At 37.8% G+C, this 16,024-nt stretch overlaps 2 protein-coding genes and 1 pseudogene across 2 annotated transcripts; 2 read left to right on the plus strand and 1 right to left on the minus strand.

Moving 5' to 3' along the window:
- Positions 1-2,665: 2,665 nt before the first annotated feature.
- LOC103964983 lies at positions 2,666-4,887 on the plus strand (annotated as a pseudogene).
- Positions 4,888-5,033: 146 nt separating this feature from the next.
- LOC103964982 (ATP-dependent zinc metalloprotease FTSH 6, chloroplastic-like) lies at positions 5,034-10,515 on the minus strand. Its single transcript, XM_009377996.3, has 6 exons — positions 9,677-10,515; positions 8,482-9,022; positions 8,063-8,376; positions 7,710-7,950; positions 7,251-7,568; positions 5,034-6,552 (listed from the first exon to the last, which is right to left on the minus strand). The coding sequence occupies exons 1-6, from the start codon at positions 10,291-10,293 to the stop codon at positions 5,098-5,100; spliced, it is 3,486 nt and encodes a 1,161-aa protein (XP_009376271.2). The 5' UTR covers positions 10,294-10,515; the 3' UTR covers positions 5,034-5,097.
- Positions 10,516-11,281: 766 nt separating this feature from the next.
- LOC103965024 (protein DMP8-like) lies at positions 11,282-12,314 on the plus strand. Its single transcript, XM_009378043.3, has one exon. It carries the CDS (start codon positions 11,607-11,609, stop codon positions 12,312-12,314), a length of 708 nt encoding a protein of 235 aa, XP_009376318.2. The 5' UTR covers positions 11,282-11,606.
- Positions 12,315-16,024: the final 3,710 nt, after the last annotated feature.

The following is a 16,024-nucleotide window of genomic DNA, read 5'->3' on the forward strand; positions in this document are numbered from 1 at the left end:
GAGGTATTTTAATATTACATGTAGGTGAGATTTCAATAAAAAATAATAAAATTTAGATCTATGAAATTACATTATTAGCCATTATTTTTTGATTTTTTATGATAGAAGATTAAGTTGTCTTTTCATCATTATCATCAAAATAAAAAATCTATGGGTTAATCACATCAATGTTTTGATGGTGTGGTGCGACAGTGATTGATTGGGGGCCTTGAGCCTTTGTTTGCAGGATGGGGATTGTCTGCTCTCCACTTACCATCTCCTTTCCATCCCTTGTTATTTAAACGGTCACGATTAAACCACGTTAACATTTTATATTAATTTTTTTTATAAAGATAATAAAACAAAAAGTAATATGAATATAAAATATTGATGTGGCTTAACCATAACCGCTCAAATAAGAGAGGATGGCAAGTGGAGGGCAAACAATCACCATCCTTGTTTACCCCGGAGGGGGTGGTGGTTCATTGCCTCCTTGAGAATGGGGAAGTGGGGCGACACTGATTGACCAGAGGCAAGAGCCATGCTTGTAGTAGATCAACTTAAAAATACACTCTCCTCTTTAGCCCTTTATACATTAATTTGTATGAAGTTTCTTATCCACTGTGCACTGTCCAGGTTTTTGTTCTTCATTTCCTTGTTGTCGAGGTAATCTTAACATCTGCATCAAATTAGACAACTGTCACATTCTTTTCTTTGTTTATTTCTGTGTGTCTCTCTATGTCATGGAGGCAGGAAACCGTGATGGGTTTCTCCTGCATGAAAAGCAAAACAAATTACACGGCGATGACGTGCCAGGGGAGGCTGGTTCTAAATTTAAATATGGCCACCAATTGAGTACCTCATTTTGCATGCCTTTCTTTAATCCACTAAATGCCTTGTCAGGTACTTTTTTCGTGCCGTTAGAATGTGAGAATCAAATTCAAATTAATAAATAATCTGATCGAGATGATCTAAGGCTCTAATTCATTTTTTTGTTCAAAACCTTGGTTGGTTAGGGCTTTTCTTTTGGGTAAAGATTTGAACACAACCATTTTCCTTTTATGCCTAATTCTGTTATTTGATTTTTCCTTAATTTTTTTCAAACAAAAAATCATAAATAAATATAAAGTGTGCAGGAAGAAAACAAAAATGTAGAAATCATTCTTCTTTGTTTTTAGACTAATTTTTAATACCCTCCCAATTAAAATAACATCTCCTTTGCATTGGGTATCCTGACCCCTTCGGAATCTTTGATTTGAAAATCCTCAAACTGAGTGAACTGATACGAAATTTGCATGAGCCATGCTTTGATTTCTTTAGTGTGTAATTCTCTCATTTACTAATTCAAAGCAGTTAAAAAATCTCATTCTACACTTCAAACTTTCTATATTTAAAAATAAAAATACATTTACAAGAAAGGTAAAATAAAAATTTTGAAGTACCAATAATACTTCTCATTAAATATACCCTATTTTGATTTCTTCTTCTTAAATCTGATGAGACTTCTGACCTAGCTGTATTTATTAATCAAAAGCAGTGCAGCAGCAGACCAATCATATCTGTCAATCCAAATCACATGTATCATGTCTGAGATTCAATATCCCACTTTAAGGCTTTTTAATTCCCTAAAGTCACGAGGCTGCATATTTAAAGAATATAACTGCCCTCCTTTTCATCGTTTTCTTTTTGGAGTCGATAACTCTTATAACCATATATTATATGAAGAGCATACATTATTAATGGTCCCAGGATTTTGCCTTCGACTCAACAATTTTAAAATTACTCAACAACTTTATTTTGTGGTAAATAATTACTCGACAACTTTGCTTATGTTATTTTCACATTGTTAGTCTAATGGTAGATTAACCTCATCTGGGAGACAGATAGTGATTTTTATATTCTCGTTTTCTTTATTTGTACTCCTCATTTGTATTTTTAAATTCTCTTTAATTTATTCAATCTAAACACTAAAAAATAAAGAGGAGTAAATATGGAGAGTAGTGAAGTGCGAAAATCACTACTCGGACTATTTAAATATTTCAAGAGCAAATTAACAAATATGCCTGTTTAAGAATTAACTGTCTTCCTATTTTACTTTTTCTTTTTGGAGTCGATAACTGCTTATAAGTTATAACCATATTTTATACGAGAGCATAGACCGTCAATGGTCCCCAGGATTTCGGCTATTTCAACAATTTTGAAATTTTCCAACAACTTTTTTTGTGGTAAATAATTACTCAACAACTTTGCTTGTGTTTTTTCTATGAATAATATACAAAATATGGGGAGATGCTGTTTTGTTGTGTTCGTATTTTAGTTACTCAAATTTTCAAAGATAAGTCCCTCTCACTGTCATTATTTTGTTTTTTTGCCTGTAATGTACTGTCATTATTTATAGGAGAGTTTTTTTAGTATGATCGGTACACGGAATGATACAAATAGTAGAATATGTGTGTTAAAAAGTTAATAACTTAAAAAATAAAATTTTTCATCACTCCTATTAAAACACGTGATGTATCACTTGTGCTCCTGTCACAACTACAAATTTCTCCATTTATAGAACACTGCATTTTTTTCTGGAAAAAAAACTGGCTCCTACAATTGTGCAAAAATTCAAAAATATAAATAGTGGTTTTGCAGCATTGAGTGGACTCGTCGTCGGATTCGTTCCTGCTCCCAAACCTAATGAATCTTAAATAGGACAAAACAAAAACAGTGCAGTTTGAAACCTTTTAAGTATTTTTAAATACTACCAAATTTACAAACATATATCATCATCACCAGCCTTACATACACCCCTCTCTCTCTCTCTCTCTCTCTCTCTCTCTCTCAATGGATGCTGATTCTTCAGAAAAGTCATCATCCTTGAGCTTGCCTCTAATCCTTGGTGAGGAGCAACATGAGCAAGCTGGAAGCAAGGTAGAAGAAAAACTAGAGTCGAGCTTTTATCACCAAACTACAGCCACAACCTCCTTCCTCAAAACCTGTTTTAATGGACTCAATGCACTCTCAGGTAATTATGTACTTCTCAAATTAATTTTTTATAAGAAAGCTTAATGAAGTAACGAACTTATCATCTTCTCAACATTTTTGGTGTTTCTTGCTAGAATTTCTTGCCTCTTCACTCTGCACACAACAAAATTTAGTAATGAACAAATTATGATGTTATTTTCACATTGTTAGCCTAATGGTAGCTTAACCACATGTGAGAGACGGGTAGTGATTTTCACACTCTCGTTTCTTCTGTTTGAGCTGCTCCTCTTCTTCTGTCACTATATTCTCCTTTGATTTATTCGACCTAAACGCTGGAAAACGACGAGGAGTTGATATGAAAAATAGTTAAGTGCGAAAATCACTACCCGGCGCTCTATATAATCTAGTTCATGTGGAACCATGACTTCGGATCTGTGTATGATTTCATATTGTTACATTTGCATTTACAATGTTCTTCACTTCTAGCTCAGGAGGAAAGTATGAGATTTTAATACCGAAAACTGTGCTTTTTCTTGGGTTTTCAGGAGTAGGGATACTGTCAGTTCCTTATGCACTAGCATCAGGAGGATGGCTAAGCTTGATCTTCCTTTTCTTAATCGCGGCTTCAGCCTTCTACTCGGGCTTGTTAATCCAGAGATGCATGGATGTGGATTCTGATATCAGAACTTATCCGGACATAGGTGAGCGCGCATTCGGGAAGAAGGGAAGAATTCTGCTGTCGATTGTCATGAATGTAGAACTCTACTTCGTTGCAACAGGGTTCCTAATTTTGGAAGGAGATAACTTACACAACTTATTTCCGGCGTGGAGTTAGACGTGGCTGGATTAAGAATTGGCGGAGAACAGTGCTTCATAATTGTTGTTGCCCTGATTATTCTGCCAACAGTTTGGTTAGATAACCTGAGCCTTCTTTCTTATGTGTCTGCAAGTGGAGTTTTAGCATCTGCCATCATCCTCGGTTCGATTTTGTGGACTGGTGCTTTTGAAGGAATCGGATTTCATCAAGAGGGCACTACCACTGAAGTGGAATGGAATCCCTACCGCTGTTAGCTTGTATGCCTTTTGTTACTGCGCACATCCGGTGTTCCCTACCCTCTACACTTCAATGAAAAACAAACGTCAGTTCTCCAATGTAAGTAAAAGCTTGTTACCAAGTGACATTCATGCTATTTTGTTTCAGCATTTTTATCAATCCGCTGTTTCTTTGTTGCAGGTTCTTCTCCTATGCTTCATCTTGTGCACCATCTGTTATGCATCCATGGCAGTTTTCGGGTACCTAATGTTTGGATCGACGGTTCAATCACAGATAACATTAAATCTCCCAACTCACAAAATTAGCTCAAAAATTGCGATATACACCACGCTGGTCAATCCGATATCCAAATATGCTTTGATGGTTACACCAGTTGTAAATGCTGCAAAGAAGATGTTTCCGAGTCACTTCAACAAAAGACTCATCGGCATGTTAGCCAGCACCACCTTGGTGATCAGCACCGTTGTAGTAGCTTTGGCTATACCATTTTTCGCTTATCTTATGTCACTTGTCGGAGCTTTTCTGAGTGTAACAGCATCGATTATATTGCCGTGCTTTTGCTACCTTAAAATTTCAGGTATTTATCGACGCCTCGGATGTGAGATGTTGATTATAGGCCTTATATTAGTACTGAGTGCTGCAGTTGTTGTAATTGGCACTTACACATCTCTAGGAGAAATAATAGAGCACTTGTAAAAGGATTCTCTTAGTGGTCAATATATTTCTTTCGGAAGCAGTTTTCTCATTCGTTCTCTCTTTCGGGCTACTGTATGTGCAATCTGCATAGTATGGGAAAACCCAGACTCATAGTCGGAGGGGTCTAGGATTTGTAAACTTCCTGTTTTTAGTTATTGAAACTACGGACACTTCTTTTTCTTCCATTTTCTTTGGGATCGAAAACACTTCTCGAAGGAGTTCATTTTATTAACGATCACATACTAACAACGAGGACCCTTTTCGGAATGTAATGAATTCCATTACGACTGAAATACGGAGTTTCTTCAATCCTAGAAATCACAATTCGGGCTTGCAGAGTAAATTCACTGACAATGAATTTTGAATAAAAGAGGTTACTTGACAATTGATTTTGATTACATGTTAACTAACTTCATGTGCAAGCTCAATACATCTAGTAACTGGTAGATAGTCTCGTAACCAGCTTGGGAATCATAGCCGGAAAAGAACTTATGGACAGACCCGCCTAACTCAATGCAACTCTCCCCCGCCATCTTCTTCATCCGTCTTTCTTTCATAACCTTCCTTAAATTTGCAGCTTTCTCCCACATCCCAACTTCAGCATACATGTTTGCGACCATCACAAGATTCCCACCCCTCTTCGGCTCTAATTCAAGCAGCTTCTCTCTTACTTTGTTTCCTACCCCTTCATTGTCCTCAGCACTATGAGTAGTACATGCACTAAGCAATGTCCTCCATACAATGGTACCGGGGTCCAGGGGCATGCTCCTCAAGAAGCTGTAGGCCTCATTGAGACGGCCAGCACGACCTAAGATATCCACCATAGCACCATAGTGTACCATCATGGGTTTAATCCCATGTACGTGTTCCATATCATTGAAGTATCGGTAGCCATCTTCTACCAGTCCAGCATGGCTACAAGCACAGAGAACCCCAAGAAAGGTGACGTAATTTGGGTGTACTGATGAGCTCAGCATCTTCAGGAAAATTTCAAGGGCTTCCTTGGCAAACCCATGCTGTGCTAACCCTAGAATCATGGCACTCCACGTCCACACATTCCGCACCTCCATCTTATTGAAAACTATCCTAGCATAACCCAAATTCCCAGACTTTGCATACATGTCCACGAGTGCAGTACCCAACTGGCAATTCAAAGCCAACCCTCTTTCAATCAATTGGGAATGAACCCATCTCCCAATGCTCAAGTTCCCCAGCTCCGAGGACGCATTCAACACGACCACCATTGTAGTCTCGTCCGGCTCAAACCCACAACCCCGCATCTTCACAAAGTACTCAATTCCCTCATCCAACCAAAAATTCTCAACGCAAGCGGTTATAACTGCATTCCAGGAAACAACACTTCTCTCAGACATTTCATCGAACACCTTCCGCGCATCTTTAATCTTCTTACACTCCCCATAAAAATGAACCAGATTGTTCTGAACATAAACATCACGGTCCAACCCACACTTCACGACTCCCACATGCACTTGCCTCCCTTCTTTCAGCGCGGCGGCCGAAGCGCAGGACTTGATCAGGAAAGGGAAGGTGAGCTGGTTGGGTCGAACGCCGCGGGCGAGCATCGCCCGAAAGACCCAGATGGCCTCTCGGGGCGAGTCGCTGGAGGCGCAGCCACGGATGAGGAAGTTCCATGAAGAGGGCGGCGAAGACTCAGAGTGATCGAGGAGGGCTCGGGCGTAGGCGAAGTTTTTGGCGGGAGACAAGGCGCAGAAGCGGATGAGTTGGGTGAGGAGAAAGTGGTCGTTTTGAAAGCCGGAGACTTGGATTTGGGCGTGGATCTGAGAGAGGTGTTTGAAGGTGGAGCACCGGCTGAGGAGATGGAGACATTGCTCCTTCTTGGAGCCAAAGTTTGAATTACAGTTGTTGGCGGTTGGGTTTGGAAGCCGAACCATGCACTTGGGATATGGGGATTGGATTGGATTGGATTGGATTGGATTGGAATTGGGGAGAAGTCTCGGCACATAACAAAGTAGTAAAACAGAATGAGGGCGCGTTCGAACGTGCATTCAAAATGACTGAAAATGTTTTTAGAGAAAATGTTTTTGGGTTCCAAAAATACAAGTGTTTTTTGAAAAAAGCACCAGTTATGTGCTTCTTCCAGGAAGTACTTTACGTGTTTTTTTAAGGAATTACTTGCATCTTTACTAAAGAATGGTTTTAAAAACATTCTCACCAAAAGCGTTTTCAGTCATTTTAAAAGTATATCCAAACGAGCTCTGACTTAACCACACGTTTGTTGAAAAAGATTAGTAGGTGCTTAATTGTTAATTTCGGACTAATACTCGTGTCCGTTTGAAAATACTTCTTTAGAAAGTACTTTGCTAAAATAAAAAATTTGTTAGGAGCATGAGAAATTCAAATTCGAATGCATAGATAGAGCACTCTGTTATATTTAATGTAACTCTATCCACGTCTACAAATGTATCCAAGAGTTACTGAAGTGATTTATATTATTTACAAGTATGTGACAGTAAAACGTTTTTGCATGTATAGTGATACATGCCTAGGCTTCAATCATCTCCCTTACTGATTTCCTATCCAACTTTGCCACAGAAGTATCTGTGAATTCAGACAGAATTGCTCTGAATTCATCTCCTGTGAGAATCTCCTTTTCCAAAAGCACATCTACTAACTTATCGATGGCCTCCCTGTTGTTCCGCACATGCTTCTTAGCCATCTCATATGCACTTTCAATTATCCGTCTCACTGACAAATCAATGTCCTCCGCCAGCTTCTCAGACATGCTGTTTCTTGCCAGCATCCTTAGCACGACATCGCTGTTTTGTGTTGCCGGATCTGTCAGCGCCCAGGGTCCAATCTCCGACATCCCAAACGTTGTCACCATCTGCAAAGAATGGCAAATTTGTAACTTTCTCTAGTACTTTTTGGTACATGGTTCTTGACATTTAAGATTAGGAAGAGATTTTCACACTCTCGTTTTCTCATTCTGCACTTTCGTTAATTAATTAAAGTATTATGTATGTACCTGTCTTGCTATCTGTGTGATTTGTTGCAAGTCTCCTGCTGCACCAGTTGTTATTTCTGGTTCCCCAAAAATCACCTCCTCAGCTGCCCTACCTCCTAGACCTCCAACTATTCTAGCAAATAGTTGTTGCTTAGAAACAAGAGTAGGATCTTCGCCTGGTATGAACCATGTCAAACCGCGTGCTTGGCCTCGCGGAATCAAAGAGACCTTCTGCACCGGATCATGGCCTGGAGTCAGTGTCCTACAATTCACAAAGAATACATAACATTTGAGTTCAAAAGGCTTGAAAAAAGTTGTATTACTGACCTAACTTACATTTGCGACAACTAAATGAAGAATGAATGCAAACTTACGCACAAATAGCGTGGCCAACTTCATGGTAAGCCACAAGAACTTGGCTCTTCCCATCTGTCATTTTTGTGCCTTCCATCCCCGCCACAATTCGATCAATCGAGTCATCGATTTCCTTCATTGTTATCTGATTTTTGCCTCTCCTACCAGCAAGAATGGCAGCTTCATTCATGAGGTTTGCAAGGTCTGCACCACTGAATCCAGGAGTTCTCATGGCAATAACATTCAGAGAAACATCCTTATCAAGCCTCTTATTGCTGCTGTGAACCTTTAGTATCTCTTCTCTTCCCCTTATATCCGGTAATCCAACGCTAACCTGCCCGAGAAACACGAAAAAATTAACCCGGTTTTCGAATACCAGTCACAGCTCAAAAACTTATGAAAGTTGGAAAGCTTGGAACACAAGTAACAGCTAGCTTACCTGCCTGTCGAATCTGCCAGCCCTAAGCAAAGCAGAATCAAGAATTTCAGGGCGGTTTGTGGCGGCGATGACAATCACTCCACTGTTCCCACTAAACCCATCCATTTCAGTGAGCAGCTGATTCAGGGTTTGCTCCCTCTCATCATTTCCGCCGCCGATTCCTGTGCCTCTCTGCCTCCCCACAGCATCTATCTCGTCAATGAAAACCAGGCACGGAGAATTCGCCTTCGCCTTGTTGAACAAATCTCTAACCCTAGAAGCTCCTACTCCCACAAACATCTCAATGAACTCTGACCCTGACAGAGAGAAGAAAGGCACCCCCGCTTCACCTGCAATGGCCTTGGCCAGCAGTGTCTTTCCGGTCCCCGGCGGCCCCACAAGAAGTACCCCTTTGGGAATTCTTGCTCCAACTGCAGAAAACTTTTCTGGGGTTTTCAGGAATTCAACAATCTCTTGGAAATCTTGCTTTGCTTCATCGACTCCGGCCACATCATCAAATGTCACCCCTGTATTGGGCTCCATCTGAAATTTGGCTGTGCTCCTGTTGCTCCATATAATATAAGAGTACGTAAATCATGTCAAGTATTCAGTTGAATCAAATCATGAACATTAAACAACCTAACTTATAGTGATGCAGATAAGTGTTGCCCTTACACCACAGCATGGGTTCCAACTCTGTCGGCTTCCTAATCTAACAATTCTATCGTTCGACAAAAAGACAAAAAAAATGTAAAGATGTGTATTCTTTATTATTGATGTGTTATCAATAATGTGTCCATATCATCATGGTCAACGAAACCTATCAACACAGAGACGATACATTTTTCAACAATGTCATACAATAGGGAACTTTGTGCATTCCTTAATAAAGAACATACGTCATTCATACAGAATTTCCACCTTGACTTAATATGAAGTACAAAATTCATGCCAAGTATTTAGCAATGCAACCTAAACTTAGTCCGTTGTTTCGATTTACCTTCTAAACTATTAATTTCGTCCGTTCAAATGACAAAAACAAATTCAAAGTCGTCTTCTAAACTATTAATTTCGTCCATTCAAATGATAAAAACAAATTAAAAGTTGTGAGAGCAAATCGAAAGAAGTTCATTACTTGAAAGGTGCATTGCTAAAGTTTTTCCTGAAAATTAAAACTAGCTAATGCCATATACGAGATGGTTGGTAAATTTTATACCTTCCAAGTCCAAAAGGCAAGTTGGGGCCTCCTGGCACGTTTGAAGAACTACTCCTCAACAGCAATGTCCCGAGCAGGATCAAAGGAAAAGCAAAATTTCCCAACAAATCCAGCACTGCTGGCAACCAATTAACCTCCATTGGATGAGCTGCAAAATCTACGTTCTTCTCTCTCATTTTCCTCAGCAGTTCCGGTGGCAGTCCAGGCAACTGAATCTTAACCCTCTGGACTTTTTCCAACGCCGGATTAAAAATCTCGGCGATCGCGACGGTGCCGTTCTCAAATAAGTCCACCTTCTTCACAGCGTCTTGGTCCAAGTATTCCAAGAACCTGGAGTATGACATTCTGCTCGAAGTCGACGCAGCCGGGCTCTCTGGCTCTGGCTCCGCTTTTGCAGGGTTAGAAACAGAGAGGGGTCCTGCAGCTCCTAACAGGGTCAGTCCCAGTGAAGTGGAATTTAACAACGACCTTCTGGTAGATTTGAAGTTTGAGGGAGTTTTGTGACATGGGTTCTGTTTGTTAGGGTTTTTGGGGAGGTGGGTGTCCTTTGAATTGTCCTGGGATTTGCAGAGTGGAGAGAGGGAGAGGGAGACGGAGAGGGAGAGAGCAGGTGACATGTTCTTAGGTGAAATTGCTCGATTAGGGTCTGTTTGCTACGCAGGACTGGATTGGACTGGACTGTTTTGTGATTGGAGTGCGTCGATCGTTTGAGCTAAGTATAGAGTGGAAGAGTGGTTTAATATGGAAGGCATTGGAGGTTTCTAGCACTTCCAATTTGTCATGTCTCTTCCAGTTTTCTGTTTGATTCATGAAACGTCGAGAAGTCTGTACAAAGTTGATGTGCAAGATCAACACGTAATCACAGTGAAAAATTTGTGACCTCGAAAATTTATGAGATGACATGAAATTTTGAAGTCTTACCCTCATCTCTCAGCCGCACACTTGGAATGGAGTGGTACATTTGGTAATCAACATCAGCATAATCGTGGGTCCAAATTAATCATGCATAATCGTGGGTCCAAATTAATAAAGATGTGTATTAACTTGTTCACGTGAAAATGTTATATTAGTGTGCTTTAGGATACTCTTATGGCGTTTTAGAAGTACAAAAATTCTTTTTGTAAGTTATAACCAATGTTTGAAATTTCAACAATATAATCGATATTTATGTAAAAATATCCAAAAAAAAAAGACATGGAAGGAGATGGTGCAATCTAAACTTCACTCATATCGAAGAAACTCTTAAATTTTGACTAAAATTGCTAGATTTCAACAATATTTTTCAATGATCAGTTAAAATATCGACAAATTGCTATATGATATTTCTTATAAGTTTCATTTTAAATTAGAGAAATTTCTATTGGAGCAGGTGCTATCCGAGAACAATTTGGATTTGCAAAGCACCTTTTTACAAAATTTCCATCATTTTGTATTGAAGGCAATGTATATTGATATTGATATTTCTACAAATTTACATATCAATATTTTCACCAATACAGATATTTTAAATACTGATTATACTAAAATGATCTAATTGTTCATACATGTGTAACATGTCAATTTTTTTCACTATAAACAACTATAGAAATGGGGAATCAAATTCAGATACCTCGACTATAATAACCCTTGTGTGTTGCATGATTTGCTTCCAAAGAGAATATATCTAATAAGTAACTAGAAAAGAAAAAAAAAATGTTTTGTATATTGTTTGAATTATTTTTCAGGAGAAAAAAAAAACAAGGATTTTGAACAGTTAACTATATAAATCAGTTATCATTTCACCAATAACCGTTGATAACTACCTAAATTTGAATTTAAACTAGTGACAAAGCCTCTATATAAATGTAATTGAAAAACCGTTCCAAAATTGAAATCCATATCCAGAATACCAATTGATCGAATTTGCCCAAAGAGAAGAACAACTGCAAAAATGGACCAAAAAAGCGATGGAGTTGGAATCAAAATCTACAACAATGCAGTCTACGGGGACCCACACGACGACGAGTCCGCCAAGTCACCACCAAAGCCGCCGCCACCTTGTTCTTCATCTCACCCTCTGCCTTTGCTCCGACTGAACCCGGACCACTTACACGGCCGCAAACGCCGTGCCGTTGCGAAAGGGGTCCAGAAAACTCTGTCTAAGACCTCATTGCTGGCCAACTTTCTCCCCACCGGTACTCTCTTAACCTTTGAAATGGTGCTTCCCGCTATCTACAGAACCGGAGAGTGCACGGGCGTCACCACTATGATGACACTCGTGCTCCTTGGCATGTGCACCCTCTCATGCTTCTTCTTCCACTTCACGGACAGTTTCCGTGGGCCTGACGGGAAGTTGTACTACGGATTCGTGACGCCGAAAGGACTAGCGGTATTTAAACCGGGCCTGGGGGTGGAGGTGCCGAAGGAGGAGAGGTACAAATTGGGGCTGTCAGACTTCGTACACGCCATTATGTCTGTCATGGTGTTTGTGGCGATCGCGTTTTCGGACCGGCGCGTGACGGACTGTTTGTTTCCGGGGCACGAGAAGGATATGGATGAAGTTATGGAGAGTTTCCCGTTGATGGTGGGGATCGTGTGCAGTGGCTTGTTTCTTGTGTTTCCGAGCACTCGCTACGGGATTGGCTGCATGGCTGCGTGAATATAATGAAGCATGCATATTCAAGATACAATTGATTTGTTGTATTAATTAATGATGTTTGTGTTTCTGTAAGTTGTATTAATATGTTGTGTTGTTTCTGTTTTTATATGTTAATATTGATATGTTGTATTACGCTTCACTTTGACAATGAGTTTGTCTGAGTAATAGTATATTAAGTTGCAAAGTTACATTTTTACACAATTTTTATTCAAGTTTTTGTAGAGCCTACTTTGTGATGTATTTCAACGATCTAAACTGTCTATTTTTTAGGCTTTCTAAAAAATCATGCCTACAAAAAATACCCAAATCTGAAACCATGAGACAGTTAGATCGATCACTAATCATACATTTATCTAATGACCTGAGTCATGTGCATGATTTGATTTCTTCTCTCCTAAAATTGCTTGAATCTTCTTTTCTATTTGCAAAAGACAGTCAAAATAATTATCATATATAACATGTGCAATCAAGAATTTGCCTAATCAGTATATATATATAACATATGCTGTAACATTATCTTGCCTAATTGCCAGATTCAATATTTGAAATAATCATTAATATACCTTCTGAAAATTTGTGTATAACATATGTAGTTTCAATTCTCATCCAATTTAAGCTGGATTAGTTTTAGATATAGAACCCACCCATCAATTATGTTCTAGTTAATTTGTTAATATTTTTAGAAAATGGCCAGCGTCAATAAAATTGTATTTTGCATGGCTATCGTACTGTCTATAACTGTCAGTACGACCATGAAAGCTCAAGCAACCACTCGACTCTCTAGCCTCCCATGTCCATATGCAGTCTATCTCAACGACACCAGGCTGTCTTCCTCCGCCAAGGCCACCGTTGCCGCCAGTATGTAATTAACAGGTTTAATTAATCTCTAATAGTAGTTTAATTATTAATTAGTTATGTACTATAGACAGTTAATCGACTTAATTTTGTTTGTTGAATAATATGTTGTAGAATGTGACGGGAGATGTGTATGCTGCTTGTGTGTGTATGAACCAAAGCCTTATTGCTTTGAGTGTTGCGATCAGACAGGCACTGCCCCGACCCCGACCTCTACTCTGCAATATTATGTATAATCCTACTGCTTTCTCAATAAGACTCTGAGGAGTGAAGGCTGCTTATAAATTTTTGATTAATTAGTCAATAAATGGTGTAACTTCAATCATGTAATCATCTGGATGAACTATATGTATTAATTTTAATAAGGCTTAGTCTTAGCTATGATACATGTAATATTCATCAAATCTCACTTTATCCTCTATGTATTGTCTCACTTTACCCCTGCAATTTTTATTTTTTTTTGTCTCACTTTATCTTCTACACTCTATATTGTGTAGCTTTAACACCTGCACTATTCCTAAATGTCTCACTTTACTCTATTCCGTCAATTAAGTTAAAAAGAGTTGTTAATTATGTTGACATGACATGAACAGTTTAGTCTTTTCAACTGCGTTTGTTGTGTGGCCTGTAACATGCTAGTGGAATTCATGGGTAATAAGAGGTGGGTTAAACTCAAGCTAGGATTTGATTTCTCTAGATTAAGACAAAAATATAAGAATAGAAGGTTGAAATATAAAAATAGAGTGTTGAATTTCAATATTCACGAATCAATTCAATGTTTTCAGATCCTTTTGTAGGAGTTTTAGGGTTTTGTCATGAAAATCTCTACCCTTATCACTCTCCTCTTCTTTATTTTTCTTAATCTGAAAAAATCAAACCCTCCTGCACTCATGGGTCTTCCTAACATAGTTGAAAAGACAAAATTGTCCATGCCACATTAGTACAATTAATAGCTCTTTTTAACTTAATTGAGCGAATAGGGTAAAGTGAGACATTAAGTGCAAGTGTTAAAATGAGACAATATAGTGTAAGGGGTAAAGTATAACACAGAAGAAGAGTGCAGGTGGTAAAGTAAGTTAATATAGAGTGAAGAGGCTAAAGTGAGATTTCACGAAGAGTACAAGTGTCAAAAACAAGCCTAACTTTGAAATGAAAGTTTTGATTTTGTTGTCTTTAAGTATGAATTTTTACTTCTTTGGTTTGCATTTGTTGCAAAATTATGCAAAGTGCGTAAATGGGATTTGGCAGTTGGTAGTAGCTAGGACCCTTGGAAAATAAAGGTCTAGCCCGTCCATTGTACATAAGGTTGGTCACGGTTTAGTTTGGTTCACTAGTAACCGATTATTTTACAGTAGATTATGATAAGTATGATTTCGATTTGAATAAAATGGGCAGATCAACTAAACAAAACTGAATTTATCCAAGAATGATTCGGTTTAATCGTTTATGTTCTGTGTATGTATGAACTCAAGTAATTTTTTGTTTTACTGCTATATTTACCATTTATTTGTATAATTATTTATACCACATCTTTAATAGAAATAAGCTCATCAACATATGTAGGTCCTATCTTTATTAAAAAAAATGATACAAATGATGACACCAAATAAATTATAAGAGTAACATTTCTTCTCATCTCATAGCCTTAAGAGGCCAATACATTACTTTATGGCATGCTTAGAAAGTCTACTAGTTGGACCAATTCATTTCAACTTTCTAAACAAAATGATTAACTAAAGCATTTCCAAGTTTAAAAAGCAAAAAGGTATAAAGAAATTGGAAAATGATCATCTCCGGATCCCTTTCATTAAATCCATCAATTCGGACCCTTGAAATTTGATCAAACGACTAAAGTTATTATAACTTTTAAAGGGGAGCCCTATTAGCCGTTGAATCAAATTTCAAATGCCTCAATTGGTGGATTTGATGAATTTGATGGAAGGATACGGAGAGGATCCCTTTCCAAAGAAATTGATTACAAAACAACTTGATTGTTCAAGATTGGAGTAAGTAGAAGAAAGTTGCTTTTTAAATTTAAAAAATAGATAGAAAAGTTGTTATCATTTCATGATTCAAAAAACTAACAAATTCCTTTAATGAAAACTTTATCCTAACATGTTAATGTTGTAAACTATTCGACAAATTTCAATCATCAACCCTTTAATTCTCGAAAAGCTCTACCTTATATCTGAATTCAAAATTTCTTTGTATCTTACAGTTTGGAGTTTAATAGACTAAGTAATCCAACTATTCAACAGAGAGAGATTTAAATTCTTAATTTATATGAAGTAAGTTAATAAAATAAGCTAATAAAAAACCTTAATATTTAAAATAAATTTCTCATCCGTCCACCCAAGACTGCAAAATCTGTTAGATGATCTTGATTCCTCAGATCTCCCAAAACCAAAATGATACTACAACTTTTCATGGTGTCAAAGTCCATGCGAAACATGTGGCAGCAGACTAGAAATAAAACAACTTTTCATGGTGTCATAGTCAAAGCGAAAAATGTGGCGGCAGATTAGAGATAAAACAAAATGAAAGCAAAACGTGAAAATCGTTTGAGTTCTCAGTTTTGTTTGGGAAGTGTTTTTTCGTTGAAAGTATTTTTTGAGAATTATTTTTGAATTTCAAAAATATTTAAATTATTTATTTCAAAAAGCATGATTTATGTGCTTCTTACATGAAACACTTTAAGTAATTTTCTAAAATTAATTTACATTTTTACTAAAAATTAATTTTAAAAATATTTTTTTCCAAAAATACTTTCAGTTAAATAGGTATAATTTTTAAAAAGAATATTGATTTGTTGAACGGTATAATGAGAGAGGCGATTTTCACAATTTTTTCATACA

Source organism: the organism of the source record quoted next, unplaced genomic scaffold (genome assembly GCF_019419815.1).
Source record: "Pyrus x bretschneideri cultivar Hongxiangsu unplaced genomic scaffold, Pyrus_bretschneideri_v1 Contig12, whole genome shotgun sequence".
In the NCBI taxonomy this organism is placed as follows: domain Eukaryota; kingdom Viridiplantae; phylum Streptophyta; class Magnoliopsida; order Rosales; family Rosaceae; genus Pyrus; species Pyrus x bretschneideri.